The 18,802-nt window shown below is 48.0% G+C and overlaps 2 protein-coding genes across 8 annotated transcripts in view; one reads left to right on the top strand and one right to left on the bottom strand.

Annotated features, from left to right (window-relative positions):
* Positions 1-18,802, top strand: part of LOC126210497 (uncharacterized) — a 502,330-nt gene that overhangs the window by 231,118 nt on the left and 252,410 nt on the right. The gene's annotated exons all lie outside the window — the stretch shown is intronic.
* Positions 1-18,802, bottom strand: part of LOC126210495 (uncharacterized) — a 467,621-nt gene that overhangs the window by 385,915 nt on the left and 62,904 nt on the right. For both annotated transcript variants that reach the window (XM_049939730.1, XM_049939731.1), the window contains exon 6: positions 18,294-18,544. In XM_049939730.1, coding sequence (XP_049795687.1) covers positions 18,294-18,544 — 251 coding nt within the window. The remainder of the gene's footprint in view (positions 1-18,293; positions 18,545-18,802) is intronic.

Raw genomic sequence — 18,802 nt, 5'->3', positions numbered from 1 at the left:
CAACTGTCGGCAGTCTGTCAGTCAACAGACGAGGTCGGCCTATACGCTTTCCACTTCACTATCATATCGGAAACAGCGGACCTAGGAATGTTTAGGAGTGTGGAAATCTCGCGTACAGACGTGTGACACAAGTGACACCCAATCACCTGACCACGTTCAAAGTCCGTGAGTTCTGCGGAGCGCCCCGTTCTGCTCTCTCTCGATGTCTAATGACTACTGAGGTCGCTAATATGGAGTACCTGACAGTAGGGGGCAGCACAATGCACCTAATATGATAAACTTATGTTTTAGGGGATGTCCGGATTCTTTTGATCACACAGTGTACTTCATGTCAAAGTTTTATGAAAAGTTAATTTTATTATTTTTTTTCCTTTTTTTTAAAAGTTGTGTTAAGGTCTTATGGGACCAAACTGCTAAGATCATCGGTCCCTAAGCTTACACACTATTTATTTATTTATTTTTATTTATTTATTTATTGTTCCGTGGGACCACATTTAGGAGAAGTCTCCATGGTCATGGAACGAGTCAATACATGAAATTATAACACGATTGTAGAAACAGATAAAATGAAATATAAGAAACATATTCAGGTGACAAGTCGTTAGTTTAAATAAAGAAAATCAAGAATTTAACACCGGAATTTGCTTAATTTTTTAGCTCTTCCAGGAGCTCCTCGACAGAATAGAAGGAGTGAGCCATGAGGAAACTCTTCAGTTTAGACTTAAAAGGGTTTGGGCTACTGCTAAGATTTTTTAGTTCTTGTGGTAGCTTATTGAAAATGGATGCAGCAGAATACTGCACTCCTTTCTGCAAAAGAGTCAAGGAAGTGCATTCCACATGCAGATTTGATTTCTGCCTAGTATTAACTGAGTCAAAGCTGCTAACTCTTCGGAATAAGCTAATATTGCTAACAACAAACGACATTAAAGAAAATACATACTGTGAGGGCAATGTCAAAATTCCCAGACTATTGAATAGGGGTCGACAAGAGGTTTTCGAACTTACACCATACATAGCTCGAACAGCCCGTTTTTGAGCAAAAAATACCCTTTTTGAATCAGAAGAATTACCCCAAAAAATAATACCATATGACATAAGCGTATGAAAATATGCGAAGTATACTACTTTTCGTGTTGAAATGTCACTTATTTCAGATACTGTTCTAATGGTAAATAAAGCGGCATTTAGTTTCTGAACAAGATCCTGAACATGAGTGGTTAGCACACTGGACTCGCATTCGGGAGGACGACGGTTCCATCCCGTCTCTGGCCATCCTGATTTAGGTTTTCCGTGATTTCCCTAAATCGTTTCAGGCAAATGCCGGGATGGATCCTTTGAAAGGGCACGGCCGATTTCCTTCCCAATCCTTCCCTAACCCGAGCTTGCGCTCCGTCTCTAATGACCTCGTTGTCGACGGGACGTTAAACACTAACCACCACCACCACCTGAACATGGGCTTTCCACAACAGCTTACTATCTATCCGTACGCCTAGGAACTTGAACTGTTCTGTCTCGCTTATAACATGCCCATTCTGTCTGATTAAAATGTCAGTTCTTGTTGAATTGTGAGTTAGAAACCGTAAAAACTGAGTCTTAATGTGATTTAGCATCAAATTATTTTCCACAAGCCACGAACTTATATCATGAACTACATTATTTGATAATGTTTCAATATTACACACAAGATCCTTCACTACCAAGGTGGTGTCATCAGCAAACAGAAATATTTTTGAATCACCTGTAATACTAGAAGGCATATCATTTATATAAATAAGAAACAGCAGTGGCCCCAGCACCGACCCTTGGGGAACGCCCCATTTAACAGTGCCCCATTGGGACTGAACATCATTACCACTCTCAATATTGCGGAGGATTACCTTCTGCTTTCTGTTCTTAAAGTAGGAGGCGAACCAATTGTAAGCTACTCCCCTTACTCCATAATGTTCCAACTTCTGCAGTAATATTTTGTGGTCAACACAGTCAAAAGCCTTCGTTAAATCAAAGAACACACCTAACGTTCGCAACCTTTTATTTAATCCGTCCAAAACCTCACAGAGAAAAGGGACTATAGCATTTTCAGTTGTTAAGCCATTTCTAAAACCAAACTGTACATTTGACAGCAAATTATGTGAATTTAAATGCTGCAGTAACCTTGTATATACAACCTTCTCCATAACTTTAGCACACACAGATGGCATAGAAATAGGTCTAAAATTGTCAACATTATCCCTGTCTCCCTTTTTATAAAGTGGCTTCACTACCGAGTACTTTAATCGGTCAGGAAACCGACCACTCCTAAAGGAAAAGTTACAGATATGGCTAAGCACTGAGCTAACATACGTGGAACAATACTTCAGTATTCTGCTAGATACCCCGTCATATCCATGAGAGTTCTTGGTCTTTAGTGATTTAATTATTAACTCAATCTCCCTCTTGTCAGTATCATGGAGGAGCATTTCAGGTAACAGTCTCGGAACACTTAATCGAACTTAAACTAACTTATGCTGAGGACGACACACACACCCATGCCGGAGGGAGGACTCGAATCTCCGACGGGGGGAGCCTTGCGGATCATGACAAGACGCCCTAGACCACGCGGCTACCGGTCGCATCAAAAGTGAATTAAAATATTTTTAAAATCCTTCCTGCCTACCGTCCATAATGAAACCTGGAACACTTGGTCGTGGGCAGTGGAGATCGGGTTGACAACCACTGAAACACTAATGATGTTCACAGTGGTGTTCATACTGCTGTGTGATGAAAATAGTTTTATGGATGCTGCCGAACTCCTATGGATTTGTCTTGGTAGGGGTAGATAAAGCACTTGGAATACAAGACTGGAATAAGCATTTCAGAAGAGCTGGTTACTAGTTTGGCTGAGGCTACAACCATTACGCATGGGGCATGTGGTTGTTCTGAGTATGTTAGACAGTCGTTAGTAAAACCTTCATGGGCCCCTAGCCGTCAAACGGTGCAACAGCGACATTTTTGTCACATATAAAAACTGTTTCTTTGCTACTATAAAAACACTAAAATTTTGTGAGTTGTGAATATGCTCATATTAATACCTCTGCTTGCAGAACGCCTTTGGGTTTCCTTATACAGTAGGTACTGGGAGATGAAGAAACTTACGCAGGTTAGAGTAGCATGGAGAGCTGCATCAAACCAGTCTCTGGACTGAAGACCACAGCAACAACAACAACAACAACAACAACAACGACGATGAAGAAACTTACGCAGGATAGAGTAGCATGGAGAGCTGCATCAAACCAGTCTCTGGACTGAAGACCACAACAACAACAACAACAACAACAACGACGACGCCATAAAGCTACAATTTTTTTTTCCTGGTCTGTCGGTAGGTGGCACGCTCAGTTTGCCACGACCGGCGATTTATCTGCGTGTGCAGCTGACGCATGTGTTTTTCTGGGGGTTGTCTGTCTGGGACGCAGAGTCTCTGGATCTGAGCCTGAGCTCGCTATGGTGGAGTCGGCATTAATCGATCCCTGATAGCATCAGTGGGCTGTGTGCGACAACTTTGCTGGCTGGCCTCAGCCAATAACGTAATGCAATTTTGTAAACGTCTCTATGGGAACGCCTCACTGTTGACACAGCTGTGTAGACGTCTTCTGTTTTCTCAAGCAGCCAATGGCGGTTCGCAGCTGAAAGCTGGCAACGGGCGCTAGAGCTGCCAGCTATTCCCTTACACTGTCTCAGCTGCAGCTGTGGAGGTCTGCTCGCCACATATGGATGGCGGATGTTTACTTTGGAAAGCATGTCTGCAGTTACTGGAGAGTCGCCACTTCCCAAACACTATGGAGTTTGGCTAGGCCTGTTTCCTGCTACCTCGGTTGGTGGTCGTGGCAAAAAATAAACGGGGCGTTATTTCTTGAGAGCGTTACCAAAGTGTCCAGCACGGTTCGTGAAAACCCCTGTGTTTTGCTATTGAGCTGGCCGTTGTGGCCGAGCGGCTCTAGGCGCTTCAGTCTGGACCCGCGCTGCTGCTACGGTCGCAGGTTCGAATCCCGCCCCGGGCATGATGTGTAAGATGTCCTTAGGTTTACGTAGTTCTAAGTCTAGGGGACTGACGACCTCAGATGTTAAGTCCCATAGTGCTTAGAGCCGTTTGAACCATTTCAGTTTTGCTATTGAGTTCCCTTATCGCGCTTTCCATAAGATAGCCTAGTTTATACTGCTGCTTGCTATTTGTCGAAACCCTTTAAGTTGATCAGCATCGCAGTAATACGAAGTTAGCCAGGCAGTATAGTGGTTGGCACATTGTACTATATACACTCCTGGAAATTGAAATAAGAACACCGTGAATTCATTGTCCCAGGAAGGGGAAACTTTATTGACACATTCCTGGGGTCAGATACATCACATGATCACACTGACAGAACCACAGGCACATAGACACAGGGAACAGAGCATGCACAATGTCGGCACTAGTACAGTGTATATCCACCTTTCGCAGCAATGCAGGCTGCTATTCTCCCATGGAGACGATCGTAGAGATGCTGGATGTAGTCCTGTGGAACGGCTTGCCATGCCATTTCCACCTGGCGCCTCAGTTGGACCAGCGTTCGTGCTGGACGTGCAGACCGCGTGAGACGACGCTTCATCCAGTCCCAAACATGCTCAATGGGGGACAGATCCGGAGATCTTGCCGGCCAGGGTAGTTGACTTACACCTTCTAGAGCACGTTGGGTGGCACGGGATACACGCGGACGTGCATTGTCCTGTTGGAACAGCACGTTCCCTTGCCGGTCTAGGAATGGTAGAACGATGGGTTCGATGACGGTTTGGATGTACCGTGCACTATTCAGTGTCCCCTCGACGATCACCAGTGGTGTACGGCCAGTGTAGGAGATCGCTCCCCACACCATGATGCCGGGTGTTGGCCCTGTGTGCCTCGGTCGTATGCAGTCCTCATTGTGGCGCTCACCTGCACGGCGCCAAACACGCATACGACCATCATTGGCACCAAGGCAGAAGCAACTCTCATCGCTGAAGACGGCACGTCTCCATTCGTCCCTCCATTCACGCCTGTCGCGACACCACTGGAGGCGGGCTGCACGATGTTGGGGCGTGAGCGGAAGACGGCCTAACGGTGTGCGGGACCGTAGCCCAGCTTCATGGAGACGGTTGCGAATGGTCCTCGCCGATACCCCAGGAGCAACAGTGTCCCTAATTTGCTGGGAAGTGGCGGTGCGGTCCCCTACGGCACTGCGTAGGATCCTACGGTCTTGGCGTGCATCCGTGCGTCGCTGCGGTCCGGTCCCAGGTCGACGGGCACGTGCACCTTCCGCCGACCACTGGCGACAACATCGATGTACTGTGGAGACCTCACGCCCCACGTGTTGAGCAATTCGGCGGTACGTCCACCCGGCCTCCCGCATGCCCACTATACGCCCTCGCTCAAAGTCCGTCAACTGCACATACGGTTCACGTCCACGCTGTCGCGGCATGCTACCAGTGTTAAAGACTGCGATGGAGCTCCGTATGCCACGACAAACTGGCTGACACTGACGGCGGCGGTGCACAAATGCTGCGCAGCTAGCGCCATTCGACGGCCAACACCGCGGTTCCTGGTGTGTCCGCTGTGCCGTGCGTGTGATCATTGCTTGTACAGCCCTCTCGCAGTGTCCGGAGCAAGTATGGTGGGTCTGACACAACGGTGTCAATGTGTTCTTTTTTCCATTTCCAGGAGTGTATATGGATCTGAGCACTATGGGACTTATTATCTGAGGTCATCAGTCCCCTAGAACTTGGAACTACTTAAACCTAACTAACCTAAGGACATCGCACACATCCATGTCCGAGGCAGGATTCGATCCTGCGAACGTAGCGGTCGCGCGGTTCCAGACTGAAGCGCCTAGAACCACTCCGCCTCACCGGTCGGCGCAAATTGTACTCTCATTCAAATCCACATACGAACATCCCGGCTTAGGTTCTCCAAATCACTCCAGGCAACTGCCGGGTTGGTTCCCTTGAAAGGGCACGGCCGATTTGTCTCCACATCTTGACACAGCTCAACCTCGTACTCTGGTTCTAATGATCTCGATGTCGACGAGGCATTAAAACCTAATCTTCTTTTTTCCAGTAATAAGAACATTGCTGAGTTAGAAATAAACTCAGTAATAATTGGGACAGAATTTTGTGTATTTCCGTTTGTGAGAGATTTGCGTAAATGGTGTGTGTATTTTCTAGGTTTGCGCATCTTTAATATTTGTCATTATCAGTTAACACTGAGTGCTAAGGATATACTTTACACTTAGTTAACAAACAGTCCCGAAATAGTGATATGCAGATATACAGATTTAGTGAATTCAGTGTTCCTGGATACACAGTACCAAAAGTGTGCCAAGAATACCGAATTTAAGACATTGCCCTTCACCATAGACAACGCAGTGGTCGACTACCTTCACTTAACGACAGAGAGCAGCGGCGTTTGCGTAGAGTTGTCAGTGCTAACAGACCGCAACACACAGAAATCATTGTGGGACTTAACGACGAACGGTCCGTTAGAGCAGTGCGGGGAAATATGGCGGTAATGGGCTATAGCAGCAGACGACCGTCGCGAGACCTTTTTCTAAGGGCACGACATCGCTTTCAGTTCCTCTCCTGGTCTTTTGACCATACAGGTTCGATCCTAGTCGACTGTAAAACCGTGACCTGGTCAGATGAGTGCCGATTTCAGTAGATCTGGCGCTGACCCAACAATGCCGTGGACACATGTTGCCAACAAACTAAAAGAACTAAAGTAAACTCCGTCAGAACAGGCCTTGGAAGACCCAACGGTACCGACCGGCTGCCGTGTCGTCCTCAGCTCACAGGCGTCACTGGATGCGGATATGGAGGGGCCTCTGGTCAGCACACCGCTCTCCCGGCCGTATGTCAGTTTACGAGACCGGAGCCGCTACTTCTCAATCAAGTAGCTCCTCAGTTTGCCCCACAAGGGCTGAGTGCACCCCACTCGCAGACCGGTTGGTCACCCGTCCACGTGCTAGCCCAGCCCGACAGCGCTTAACTTTGGTGATCTGACGGGAACCGGTGTTACCGCTGCGACAATCCGATATGTTACTTACAAAGCTACCGGTGTGGGATCCGTACCAGATAGCGTTTATAGAAGAGATAGAGAAGATCCAACGGAGAGCAGCGCGCTTTGTTACAGGATCATTTAGAAATCGCGAAAGTGTTACGGAGATGATAGATAAACTCCAGTGGAAGACTCTGCACGAGAGACGCTCAGTAGCAAGCTACTGGATTTTGTTAAAGTTTCGAGAACATACCTTCACCGAGGAGTCAAGCAGTATATTGCTCCCTCCTACGTATATCTCGCGAAGAGCCCATGAGGATAAAATCAGAGAGATTACAGCCCAGAGGCATACCGACAATCCTTCTTTCCACGAACAATACGAGACTGGAATAGAAGGGAGAACCGATAGAGGTACTCAGGGTACCCTCCGCCACACACCGTCAGGTGGCTTGCGGAGTATGGATGTAGATGTAGATGAAATAGATGAAAGCACTGTGAAATCTGGTGGTGGCTACATAATTCTATGGGCTGTGTTTACATGGAATGCACTGGGTCCTGGTTATGCTCAGCTAGTTGGAGACCATTTGCAGCTACTTATGGACATCATGTTCCCAAACAAAGATGCAGTTTTTATGGATGACAATGTGCCATGTCGCCAGACTGCAACTGTTGGCCCTTGGTTTAAAGAACTTTCAAGACAACTGGAGTGCATATATGGGCACCCAGATTACCCAGCATGAATCACATCGAACATTTCTGGGGCGTAACGTTGAGATCAGTTCTTTCACAAAATTCTGCAAATTCTGCACATAATTTACCAATTATGGACGGCTACAGAGGCAGAATGGCTCAATATTTCTGCAGGGGACTCCCAAAGAATAGTTGTGTTCATGGCGCATCGAGTTGCTGCACTAAGATATTAGGAGGCACCCCATGACTTTCATCGCCTCAGTGTATATAGAGAGACTTTTGACGCTTGAAGTGCTATTCTTGTTGTGATACCGATTTCTGGGTAGACAGAACTACTGTCGAATCCAGTAAGTGCCTCTGGGGTGATTTATAATGCTTATAGAGTTCAAAGAATTCGTTTGGTTTTAGTGAAAAGACAAATGGAATTTTGTGTCCTGTTACAGAATCTGTAATTTAAATTTTTGCTAATTTATTTGATGCACAGAGTGTCCTACTCAAACCTCCCTGATTTCAAGGCCCCAGGTGAGATAAACCACAGTAGATACGACAGTGAAAAATGCACCACATTGTAGAGGATCTCAAAGAATTTGTATTCCCGCGTCAGAAGTGCAAAGTATCGTCGCCAGAGTGCAGCATGGTCGCATGAAGTGAAAATGGCGACTCCACAGCACCGCGCGGAAGCAGTAGTGTGGTTTGCAGAAACAAAATCGCCGATTACTGTGTAAAGAAATTATCGTCGTGCGTATGAATGTGATCCACCTGATGTGAAAACAGTTAAGGAATGGTATACGAACTTTCTGGAAACAGGAGGTATTCGTAAACATCCTGGCGGTGCACTTTACGGAGTTTCAGAAGAGACGGTGGAGGACATCAGACAAACGTTTCTCAGTAGCCCGCATAAGTCAATTCGTCAAGCATCTAGGCAACTTGATGTACCTCGATCAACATTGTATCGTGTAGTTCACCAACGTCTTCGTATGTGTGCTTACTGAGTGCAAATTCTGCAACATCTGACGCCGAACGACAAATCATGCCGATAACAATTTGCTGTGGATATACTGCAGCTTATTGATATGGATGCCAGCTTCCTGGAAAAATGTTTATTCTCAGATGAGGCAACCTTTCATCTATCAAGAAGGGTTAATAGGCATAATGTTCGGATTTGGGGTTTGCAAATTCGCACATTGTCATTGAACATGTTCGTGATAGCCCTAAACTAAACGTCTGGTGCTGGCCAATGCACCACAGCATTGTTGGACCGTTGTTCTTTGCGGAACAAACACTGAATCAGTCACTGTATATGGACATGCTAGAGCAGTTTGTGTACCCTCTGATACAAGACTTGCAACTCATCATTTTTCAACAAGATGGAGCTCTGCCACATTGGTCAACGGATGTTCACAAGTTCCTGGATAATAAATTTCCCAATCGTTGGATCGGACATGGAGGACCCATTGCCTGGCCACCACGTCCACCCGACATTACGCCACTTGGTTTGTTCATGTGAGGGCTCGTGAAGGACCGAGTGTATGCGACCAAAGCGGACGACATTCCTGCGTTGCGACATCGTATCACTAATGCGATTGCAACAGTAACAGAGGAAATGTTACAAAGAACTCGGCCAGAAATTGAATGTAGACTCGATATTCTTCGTGCTACAAGTGGTTCACATGTAGAGGTGTATTCATGATAAACAAATAAATTATTTGAGATGCTCTACAATGTGGTGCATTATTCATTGTATCTAATGTGTCTTCTCTTCCTGGGTCTTTGAAATCAGAGAGATTTGAGTGGGACACCCTGTATTTCTACATCTACGTGATTACTCTGCTATTCACAATAAAGTGCCTGGCAGAGGGTTCAATGAAACACCTTCAAGCTGTCTCTCTACCGTTCCACTCTCCAACGGCACGCGGGAAAAACGAGCACTAAATTTTTTCTGTGCGAGCCCTCATTTCTCTTATTTTACCGTGATGACCATTTCTTCCTATATAGGTGGGTGCAAACACAATGTTTTCGCAATCGGAGGAGAAGACTGGTGATTGAAATTTCATGAGAAGATCCCGTCGCAACGAAAAATGCCTTTGTTTTAATGATTGCCACTCCCATTCACGTATCATGTCTGTTGCTCTATCTCCCCTATTCGACCATAATACAAAACGAGCTGCCCTTCTTTGTACTTTTTCGGTGTCATCCGTCAGTCCCACCTGATGCAGATCCCACACTGCACAGCAGTACTCCAGAATAGGGCGGACAACCGTGGTGTAAGCAGTCTCTTTAGTAGACCTGTTCCACCTTCTAAGTGTTCTGCCAATGAATCGCAGTCTTTGGTTTGTTCTACCACAATATTATCTATGTGATCGTTCCAATTTAGGTTATTTGTAATTATAATCCCTAAGTATTTAGTTGAATTTACAGCCCTCAGATTTGTGTGACTTATCGCGTTATCGAAATTTAGCTGATTTCTTTTAGTACTCATGTGAATAACTTCGCACTTTTCTTTAGTCAGGGTCAATTGCCACTTTTCGCACCATACAGATATCTTATCTAAATCATTTTGCATGTCGTTTTGATCATATGATGACTTTACAAGACGGCAAATGACAGCATCATCTGCAAACAATCTAAGACGGCTACTCAGATTGTCTCCTATGTCGTTAATAGAGATCAGGAACAATAGAGGGCCTATAACACTTCCTTGGGGCACGCCGGATATTACTTCTGTTTTACTCGATGACTTTCCGTCCATTACTACGAACTGTGACCTTTCTGACAGGAAATCACGAATCCAGTCGCACAACTGAGGCGATACTCCATAGGCACACAGTTTGATTAGAAGACGCTTGTGAGAAACGGTGTCGAAAGCCTTCTGGAAATCTAAAAATATGGAATCAATTTGACATCCCCTGTCGATAGCACTTATTACTTCATGAGTACAAAGAGCTAGTTGTGTTTCACAAGAACGACATTTTCTGAATCCGTGTTGACTATATGTCAATAAATCGTTTTCTTCGAGTTACTTCATAATGTTCGTATACAGTATATGTTCCAAAACCCCGCAGAAAATCGACGTTAGTGATATAGGCCTGTAATTGAGCGGATTACTCCTACTTCCCTTTTTGGGTATTGGTGTGACTTGAGCAATTTTCCCGTCTTTAGGTACGGATCTTTCTGTGAGCGAGTGGTTGTACATAATTGCTAAATATGGAGCTATTTTATCAGCATACTCTGAGAGGAACCTGACTGGTATACAATCTGGACCGGAGGCCTTGCCTTTATTGAGTGATTTAAGCTGCTTTGTTACACCGAGGATATCTACTTCTATGTTTCTCATCTTGGCAGTTGTTCTTGATTGGAATTCAGGAATATTTACTTCGCCTTCTTTGGTGAAAGAGTTTCGGAAAACCGTGTTTAATAACTCTACTTTGGTGGCACTGTCATCAATGACTTCACCGTTGTTATCGAGCAGTGAAGGTATTGATTGCGTCTTGCCACTGGTGTGCTTTACATATGACCAGAATCTCTTTGGGTTTTCTGCAAGATTTCGAGACAGAATTTCGTTGTGGAAATTATTAAAAGCATCTCGCATTGAAATACGCGATGTATTTCGAACTTCTGTAGAACTTGGCCAATCTTGGGGATTTTGCGTTCTTTTAAATTTGGCATGCTTTATTCGTTGCTACTGCAACAACGATCTGACCCGATTTGTGTACCGTGGGGTGTCTGTACCATCACTTATTAATTTATGTGGTATATATCTCTCAAATGCTGTCGATACTATCTCTTTGAAAACATTCCACAACTTTTTTACACTTACATTATATTTTCCGAAAGAATAATGGATTTTTACTGTTAATGTTAAACCTCTGGTTTAGTCAGTTAATCCAGGTCCCATCTCCTTAAATTCCCACCTTTTTGCAGTTTCTTCAGTTTTAATCTACAGCTCATAACCAATATATTGTGATCAGAGTCCACATCTGCCCCTGGAAATGTCTTACAGTTGAAAACCTAGTTCCTAAATCTCTGTCTTACCATTATATAATCTATCTGATACCTTCTAGTATCTCCAGGATTTTTCCATGTATACAACCCTCTTTTATAATTCTTGAACCAATTTTTTTTTTTTTTTTTTTTTTGGTGGGGATTAAGGGCGCTCAACTACTGAGGTCATTAGCGCCCAGTCACTGTTGTTAGAGCACATGGAATCTAGTAAAACTCAAGGGGAGGGGAGGACACCAGAAAGACCTGACAAAGGTGCAGATAAAATAAGTAAAAAGCTTAGATGTCTTTGGACAAGCCAGTCAAAGTTATAAAACGCAGAAAACGAGCAGCTGCTCGAGCGTCATCAGCTAAAATATCCGGTAAAGTAGATGGCAGGGACAGGACAACACGAGATTGACTAAAGCGGGGACACGACAATAAAACATGGCGCACTGTTAATGCCTGACCACAAGGGTACTGCGGGGCTGGGTCACCGGAGAGCAGGTAGCGGTGGCTAAACCGGCAATGCCCAATCCGCAACCTGGTCAGAAGGACCTCCTCTCGCCGAGATGATCGGGAGGAGGTTGCCCATGCTGTTGGGAGTGGTTTTACTGCCCGGAGCTTGTTTCCTTGGAGGGATGACCAAGCATCCCACCACAACGGCACAAGGCTCTTACAAACATCCCCACGAACGTCAGATGACGGGACACAATGGGAGGCTGGCTGAGGCAGGAAGACTGCAGACTTGGCTGCAGCATCCGCAGCCTCATTCCCAGGCACTCCTACATGTCCAGGAACCCACAGAAAGCTGACAGGAGAACCATTATCAGCGAAAGAATGGAGGGACTGCTGTATCCGTTGAATCAAGGGATGGACCGGATAGGGAGCTCCAAGGCTCTGAAGAGCACTGAGTGAGTCAGAGCAGAGTACATACGATGAATGGCGGTGGCGGCGGGCATACTGAACGGCCTGATGGAGAGCAGAAAGTTCGGCCGTAAAGCTCGAACATTGGTCGAGGAGCCGGTATTTAAAGGTGGCGGCCCCGACGACAAAGGCACAGCCGACACCATCGTCAGTTTTGGAGCCATCGGTGTAAATAAAGGTGTGACCGACAAGTCGAGCACGAAGTTCGACAAACCGTGAGCAATACACTGCAGCCGGAGTACCCTCCTTCGGGAGTGAGCTGAGGTCGAGATAAATATGAACCGGAGCCTGGAGCCAAGTTGGTGTCGGGCTCTCACCCTCTCTGAAGGTTGTAGGGAGGGCAAAATCCAATTGTCGAAGCAGGCGACAGAAGCGGACTCCGGGGGGCAGCAGGGCAGACACATACAACCCGTACTGACGGTCGAGAGAATCGGCGAAGAAGGACTGGTAAGAGGGGTGGTCGGGCATAGACAACAGCCAGCAGGCATACCGACACAGCAGTACGTCGCGCCGGTAGGTCAATGGTAATTCGGCAGCTTCAGCATAAAGACTCTCGACAGGACTAGTGTAGAAGGCTCCGGTCGCAAGACGTAACCCCCGATGGTGGATGGAGTTGAGACGGCGTAAGAGGGATGGCCGAGCAGACGAGTAGACGAAGCTCCCATAATCCAGCTTCGATCGGACTATGGACCGATATAAGCGAAGCAGGACAGTGCGATCCGCTCCCCAAGATGAACCACTAAGAACTCTGAGGACATTAAGGGAAAGTGTACAACGGGCCGCCAAATAAGAGACATGCGGAGACCAACACAGTTTCCTGTCCAACGTGAGCCCTAGAAACTTAGTTGTTTCCACGAATGGGAGAACAACGGGACCGAGATGTAAGGATGGCGGAAGGAACGCTTTATATCGCCAAACGTTGATACAAACCGTCTTCTCTTCAGAGAACCGGAAGCCATGTGCCACGCTCCATGAGTATAGGCTGTCTAGACAACGCTGAAGGTAGCGCTCCAGGAGGCACGTTCTCTGGGCACTGCAGTAGATCGCGAAGTCATCGACAAAGAGAGAGCCTGAGACATTAGGTGGAATGCAATCCATAATTGGATTGATCGCGATGGCAAAAAGGGCTACGCTCAAGACGGAGCCCTGAGGCACTCCGTTCTCCTGGAGGAAGACGTCGGACAATACGGAACCCACACGTACCCTAAACTTTCGATCCGTTAAAAAGGAATCAATAAAAAGGGCCAGGCGACCGCGTAGGCCCCACCTGTGCATAGTGCGGAGGATACCTCCTCTCCAACAGGTATCATAAGCCTTCTCCAAATCCAAGAACACGGCTACCGTTTGGCGCCTTCGCAAAAAGTTGTTCATGATGAATGTCAACAAGGTCACAAGGTGGTCAACAGCGGAGCGGCGGCGACGAAAGCCGCATTGGACATTGGTAAGTAGCCGTCGAGATTCAAGAATCCAAACTAACCGAGCATGAACCATGCGCTCCAACACCTTACAGACACAGCTTGTAAGAGAAATGGAGCGGTAACTAGAAGGAAGGTGTCTATCCTTCCCGGGTTTGGGTATAGGAACAACGACGGCGTCTCGCCAACGCATGGGGACCTGACCTTCGGTCCAGACGCGATTGTAGGTACGAAGAAGGAAGCTTTTGCCCGCCGGAGAAAGGTTTGCCAGCATCTGAACGTGAATGGCATCTGGCCCCGGAGCAGAGGACCGGGACAGTGCAAGCGCACGTTCGAGTTCCCGCATAGTAAAGGGGGCATTATAAGTTTCCAGATTCAGCGAGTGGAAGGAAGGTCGCCGAGCCTCTTCTGCCTCTTTCCTGGGAAGGAAGGCAGGGTGGTAATGGGCGGAGCTTGAAACCTCCGCGAAAAACCGGCCGAAGGCGTTGGAGACAGCCACAGGATCGAGGACCTCATTACCTGAGGTCAGGCCAGGTACTGAGGAGTGGTCCTTAATGCCCGACAGCCGGCGCAGCTACCCCATACGACAGAAGAGGGAGTAAAACTGTTAAAGGAGCTGGTGAAAGAGGCCCAACAAGCTTTTTTGCTGTCTTTGATGACTCTACGGCATTGCGCTCGGAGTCGTTTGTATCCAATACAATTCGCCGACGTAGGATGGCGGCGAAAGGTGCGTAAAGCACGTCGTCGAGCACGGATAGCGTCTCTACAAGCCTCGTTCCACCAGGGGACGGAAACGCGACGTGAAGAAGAGGTAGTACGAGGAATGGAACGTTCGGCAGCATTGATGATAACAGCCGCGAGGTATTCGACCTGACTGTCACAACTGAGAAAATCGTGGTCCGGAAAGGTCGCCAGGGAGGAGTAAAGTCCCCAGTCAGCTTTCGGTATGTTCCAGCTCGAAGGACGTGTGGATGGGGTGTGGTGCAGGAGACGAACGACACAGGGGAAGTGGTCGCTCGAATAGGTGTCAGAAAGGACATACCACTCGAACCGACGGGCAAGAGTGGTAGAACAGATCGAGAGGTCCAAGTGGGAGTAGGTATGAGTAGAGTCAACGTGCAACATGACCCCACCATGAGCTGGGATACCGTCCACAGGGGTGAGGTCATACCGCTCCGAGGTATAGTGGGTAAAGGCAATACGGTCAGTCAGGCGCAACTTGGCTTCCTGGAGACCAAGGACGAGCGGACAGTGCAGGCGGAGGAGCAGTTGTAATTCCTCCCGATTAGATCGAATACCTCTTACGTTCCAATGTAACAAGGCCATCGCTAGTCAAAAAAGAGGGGGAACGAGACGGGGTAAGAGCTGGTTACCTCGACGGCCGCGGAGGGCCAGGTTTCGAGGGAACAACGCTACAACCGGCGGGAGGCGGATCTTGTTCCATCGAGTCGTCGCCAGCTGCGGCCGCTGTCCCTGGTTGTGTAGGAGGGGCAGCATCATTTGCCGACGAGCGGCCAGCTGAGCGCCTGGCAGCAGAGCGTCCCGGCGAAACTGAGGACGGCCGGGAGCAGCGACTCACAGATGGAGCGTCAGACGAAACGCGCCGGGGTGGAGAGGGGGATAGAGACTTCTTCTTGGAGGCCTTCTTGGAAGTCCGAGGAGGCACAGGGATGGTGGGCTGGACCCGAAGAATGTCCTCACGCGCGGGGTCCGTTTTGGAACGCCGGACCTCTGAAGCTGGGGTCCGGAACGTTTCCCCGATGGACGCCTGAGAAGAGGATCGCTTCTCAGGCGGCGGTGGAGGAGGAGGAGGAGGAAGGGTGACCCCTGGGGCAGAGGGGGCGGGGGCCACGGGGGAGGAGGATTTGGAAGGGAGGGATTTGGGAGGCGGAGGCAGAGACCCCGGATGGGGGGGAGGAGGCGGACGGGGGACAGGATAGGGGTGAGGATACCGCGGAAGGAGTGGACACAACTGAGGCAAACGAAGTGGTCAACGGCACGGGATGGAGGCGGTCATACTTCTTCCTGGCCTCAGAATAAGAGAGCCGATCCAAAGTTTTGAGTTCTTGTATCTTCTTCTCCTTCTGATATGCGGGGCAGTCTGAGGATCTAGGCGAGTGGATGCCAGGACAATTAATGCACCGAAGTGGTGGGGTGCATGTATGTTCCTCACGAAGAGGACGTCCACAATCGCCACAAAGGGGCTCAGCCTCACACCGTGACGACATGTGCCCAGAGCGCAAACACCGAAAACAGCGCATAGGAGGTGGGACGTAAGGTCGCACGTCGCACCGGTAGCACATCACCTTTACCTTCTCTGGGAGAACGTCCCCCTCGAAGGCGAGGATAAAGGCCCCGGTGTCGATGTGACGGTCTTTGGGGCCGCGCTGGACTCGCCGGACGAAATGCACGCCTCGGCGCTCCAGGTTGGCCCTGAGCTCCTCATCAGATTGCAGCAGGAGGTCCCGATGAAAAATAACCCCCTGCGTCCTATTTAGTGTCAGATGTGGGACAATAGATACTGGGATGTCCCCTAGGCGGTCGCACGCCTGAAGCGCCGCCGACTGTGTGGCGGAGGTGGTCTTGATAAGAACGGACCCCGAACGCATCTTACTGAGAGCCTCGATTTCCCCAAAGATGTCCTCAATGTGCTGAACAAAGAACATGGACTTGGAGGTGGCGAACGTCCCCCCATCGGATCGAGAACAGACCAAATAGTGGGGGAAGTACTTCGCCCCAAGCCGGTGGGCCTGTCCCTCCTCCCAGGGAGGGGCCAAGGGGGAAAGGGCAGGAGAACCAGAACTAGAAACAGTACCTTTCCTTTTGAAAGACTCGGTCGCAGAGCGACCTGATGCGTGTTGACGTTTCATCTGCGAAACGTCCGCCCCGATACCACCCACTCCGACCAGGGGCTCTCCCCACGGGCGCCACCCAGCCTCAGCAAGTGCCACCTGGCAGGATGACCGTTGCCGGGAGTCCTGATGCCCCAAGGAGACGGGCATCTACTCCTTGGTCGACGTGGGGGGGGTGCAGCTCAGGTATCGGCAGTACGAGCCCTGTGTTGTCAGGGGGCTACAACCTAGAGGGTACATGACGACCCCACCACAAAGGGCTGGCTACCGTGCTGGATTTCTGGTGCCATGGAAAGTCCATCATGATCGTAGGTGCAGATGGGGACGCACTATGGGCGTAACTAGTACAAGCCATCAGGCGTTTAGGCCCAATTTGAGGAATAGTGGGTATGGTTACAACGCCGGTACAATGCTGAGTGCCAAGGTCTTAGTGCACTGAGGACCAGTGGTACACCTCGTAAGGCGTCCTTCCCCAAAAGGCTCGTACTTCTGTAGAATTTTGAAAAATGGAGGTCAAACCCCAAGGGGGACCATCACATGGAAGGCTGAAACGGTTGAAACTCCTTTTAGTCGCCTCTTACGACAGGCAGGAATACCTCGGGCCTATTCTTACCCTGGACCCGCAGGGGGGCTTGAACCAAGTGTTAACTATGATTAAGTTATGCTTTGTGCAAAATTCTACCAGACGGATTCCTCCTTCATTTCTTACCCCCAATCCATATTCACCTACTATGTTTCCTTCTCTCCCTTTCCCTACTCTCGAATTACAGTCACCCATGACTATTAAATTTTCGTCTCCCTTCACTACCTGAATAATTTCTTTTATCTCATCGTACATTTCATCAATTTCTTCATCATCTGCAGAGCTAGTTGGCATATAAACTTGTACTACTGCAGTAGGCGTGAGCTTCGTGTCTATCTTGGCCACAATAATGCGTTCACTGTGCTGTTTGTAGTAGCTTACCCGCACTCCTATTTTTTTTATTCATTATTAAACCTACTCCTGCATTACCCCTATTTGATTCTGTATTTATAACACTGTATTCACCTGACCAAAAGTCTTGTTCCTCCTGCCACCGAACTTCACTAATTCCCACTATATCCAACTTTAACCTATCCATTTCCCTTTTTAAATTTTCTAACCTACGTCACGTCGAAATGAAGTGTAAGCTAGAGACAAATAGAGATGGAGAGCTGCCAGCCAGTCGAAAGATGGAAGATGGAAAGTACACGAGCAACTATCGCAATTATCTTACGTGGTGTAGAAAATCACGGAAGATCTAAAAGTGAATATCTACAGGTGTTTTTTGTACCTGATTCCTCGAATGACAGTAGAGTCAACAGCCTTCGGTGCATAAACGTGAAGCGCGTGTATCCCAGAATCAAACTTACCTTTGATGTCGATAGGAGGTTCATTTGGCACTCCACTATAGCTGGTCGTAAAGTAATGAATTTCGTAAAGCGGCAGGAAAATAGCAGCTTCGTTGAACCAGACGTGGTAGTAGAAGCTGTAGAGCACGTCGGCGAGAGCGAACATTGACGACGCCTCTGGCTGTTGCTTCTCACACTGCGCGCTGAAGTCGTCGCGAAAGGCGAGGTACTGCCCGTGGTACGACAGCAGGCGATCATTCAACAGCGGCAGCCTGTTGACGCACGAGCGGCGAGGTTGAACGTTAAAAGCAAATAAAACAAACACGCCAAATCATGTACAGTGCAAGCAAGAACGTAAGAATGTGCATGATGGAATTTTCGCTCTGCAGCGGAATGTGTGCGCTTATTTGAAACTCACTGGCAGATTAAAACTGCTTACTGGACTGCGACTAGAACCGTCGTGTATTTTTTTTTTTTTAAGTAAAGGTATTTCCTTGTGATGAGCTACAGTGATAAAAATGGTGGTCCAT

The sequence above is a fragment of the Schistocerca nitens genome, chromosome 10, assembly GCF_023898315.1.
Source record: "Schistocerca nitens isolate TAMUIC-IGC-003100 chromosome 10, iqSchNite1.1, whole genome shotgun sequence".
In the NCBI taxonomy this organism is placed as follows: Eukaryota; Metazoa; Arthropoda; class Insecta; order Orthoptera; family Acrididae; genus Schistocerca; species Schistocerca nitens.
The sequence above is the reverse complement of the archived record's forward strand: the minus strand, read 5'-3'. Positions and strand labels throughout refer to the sequence as shown.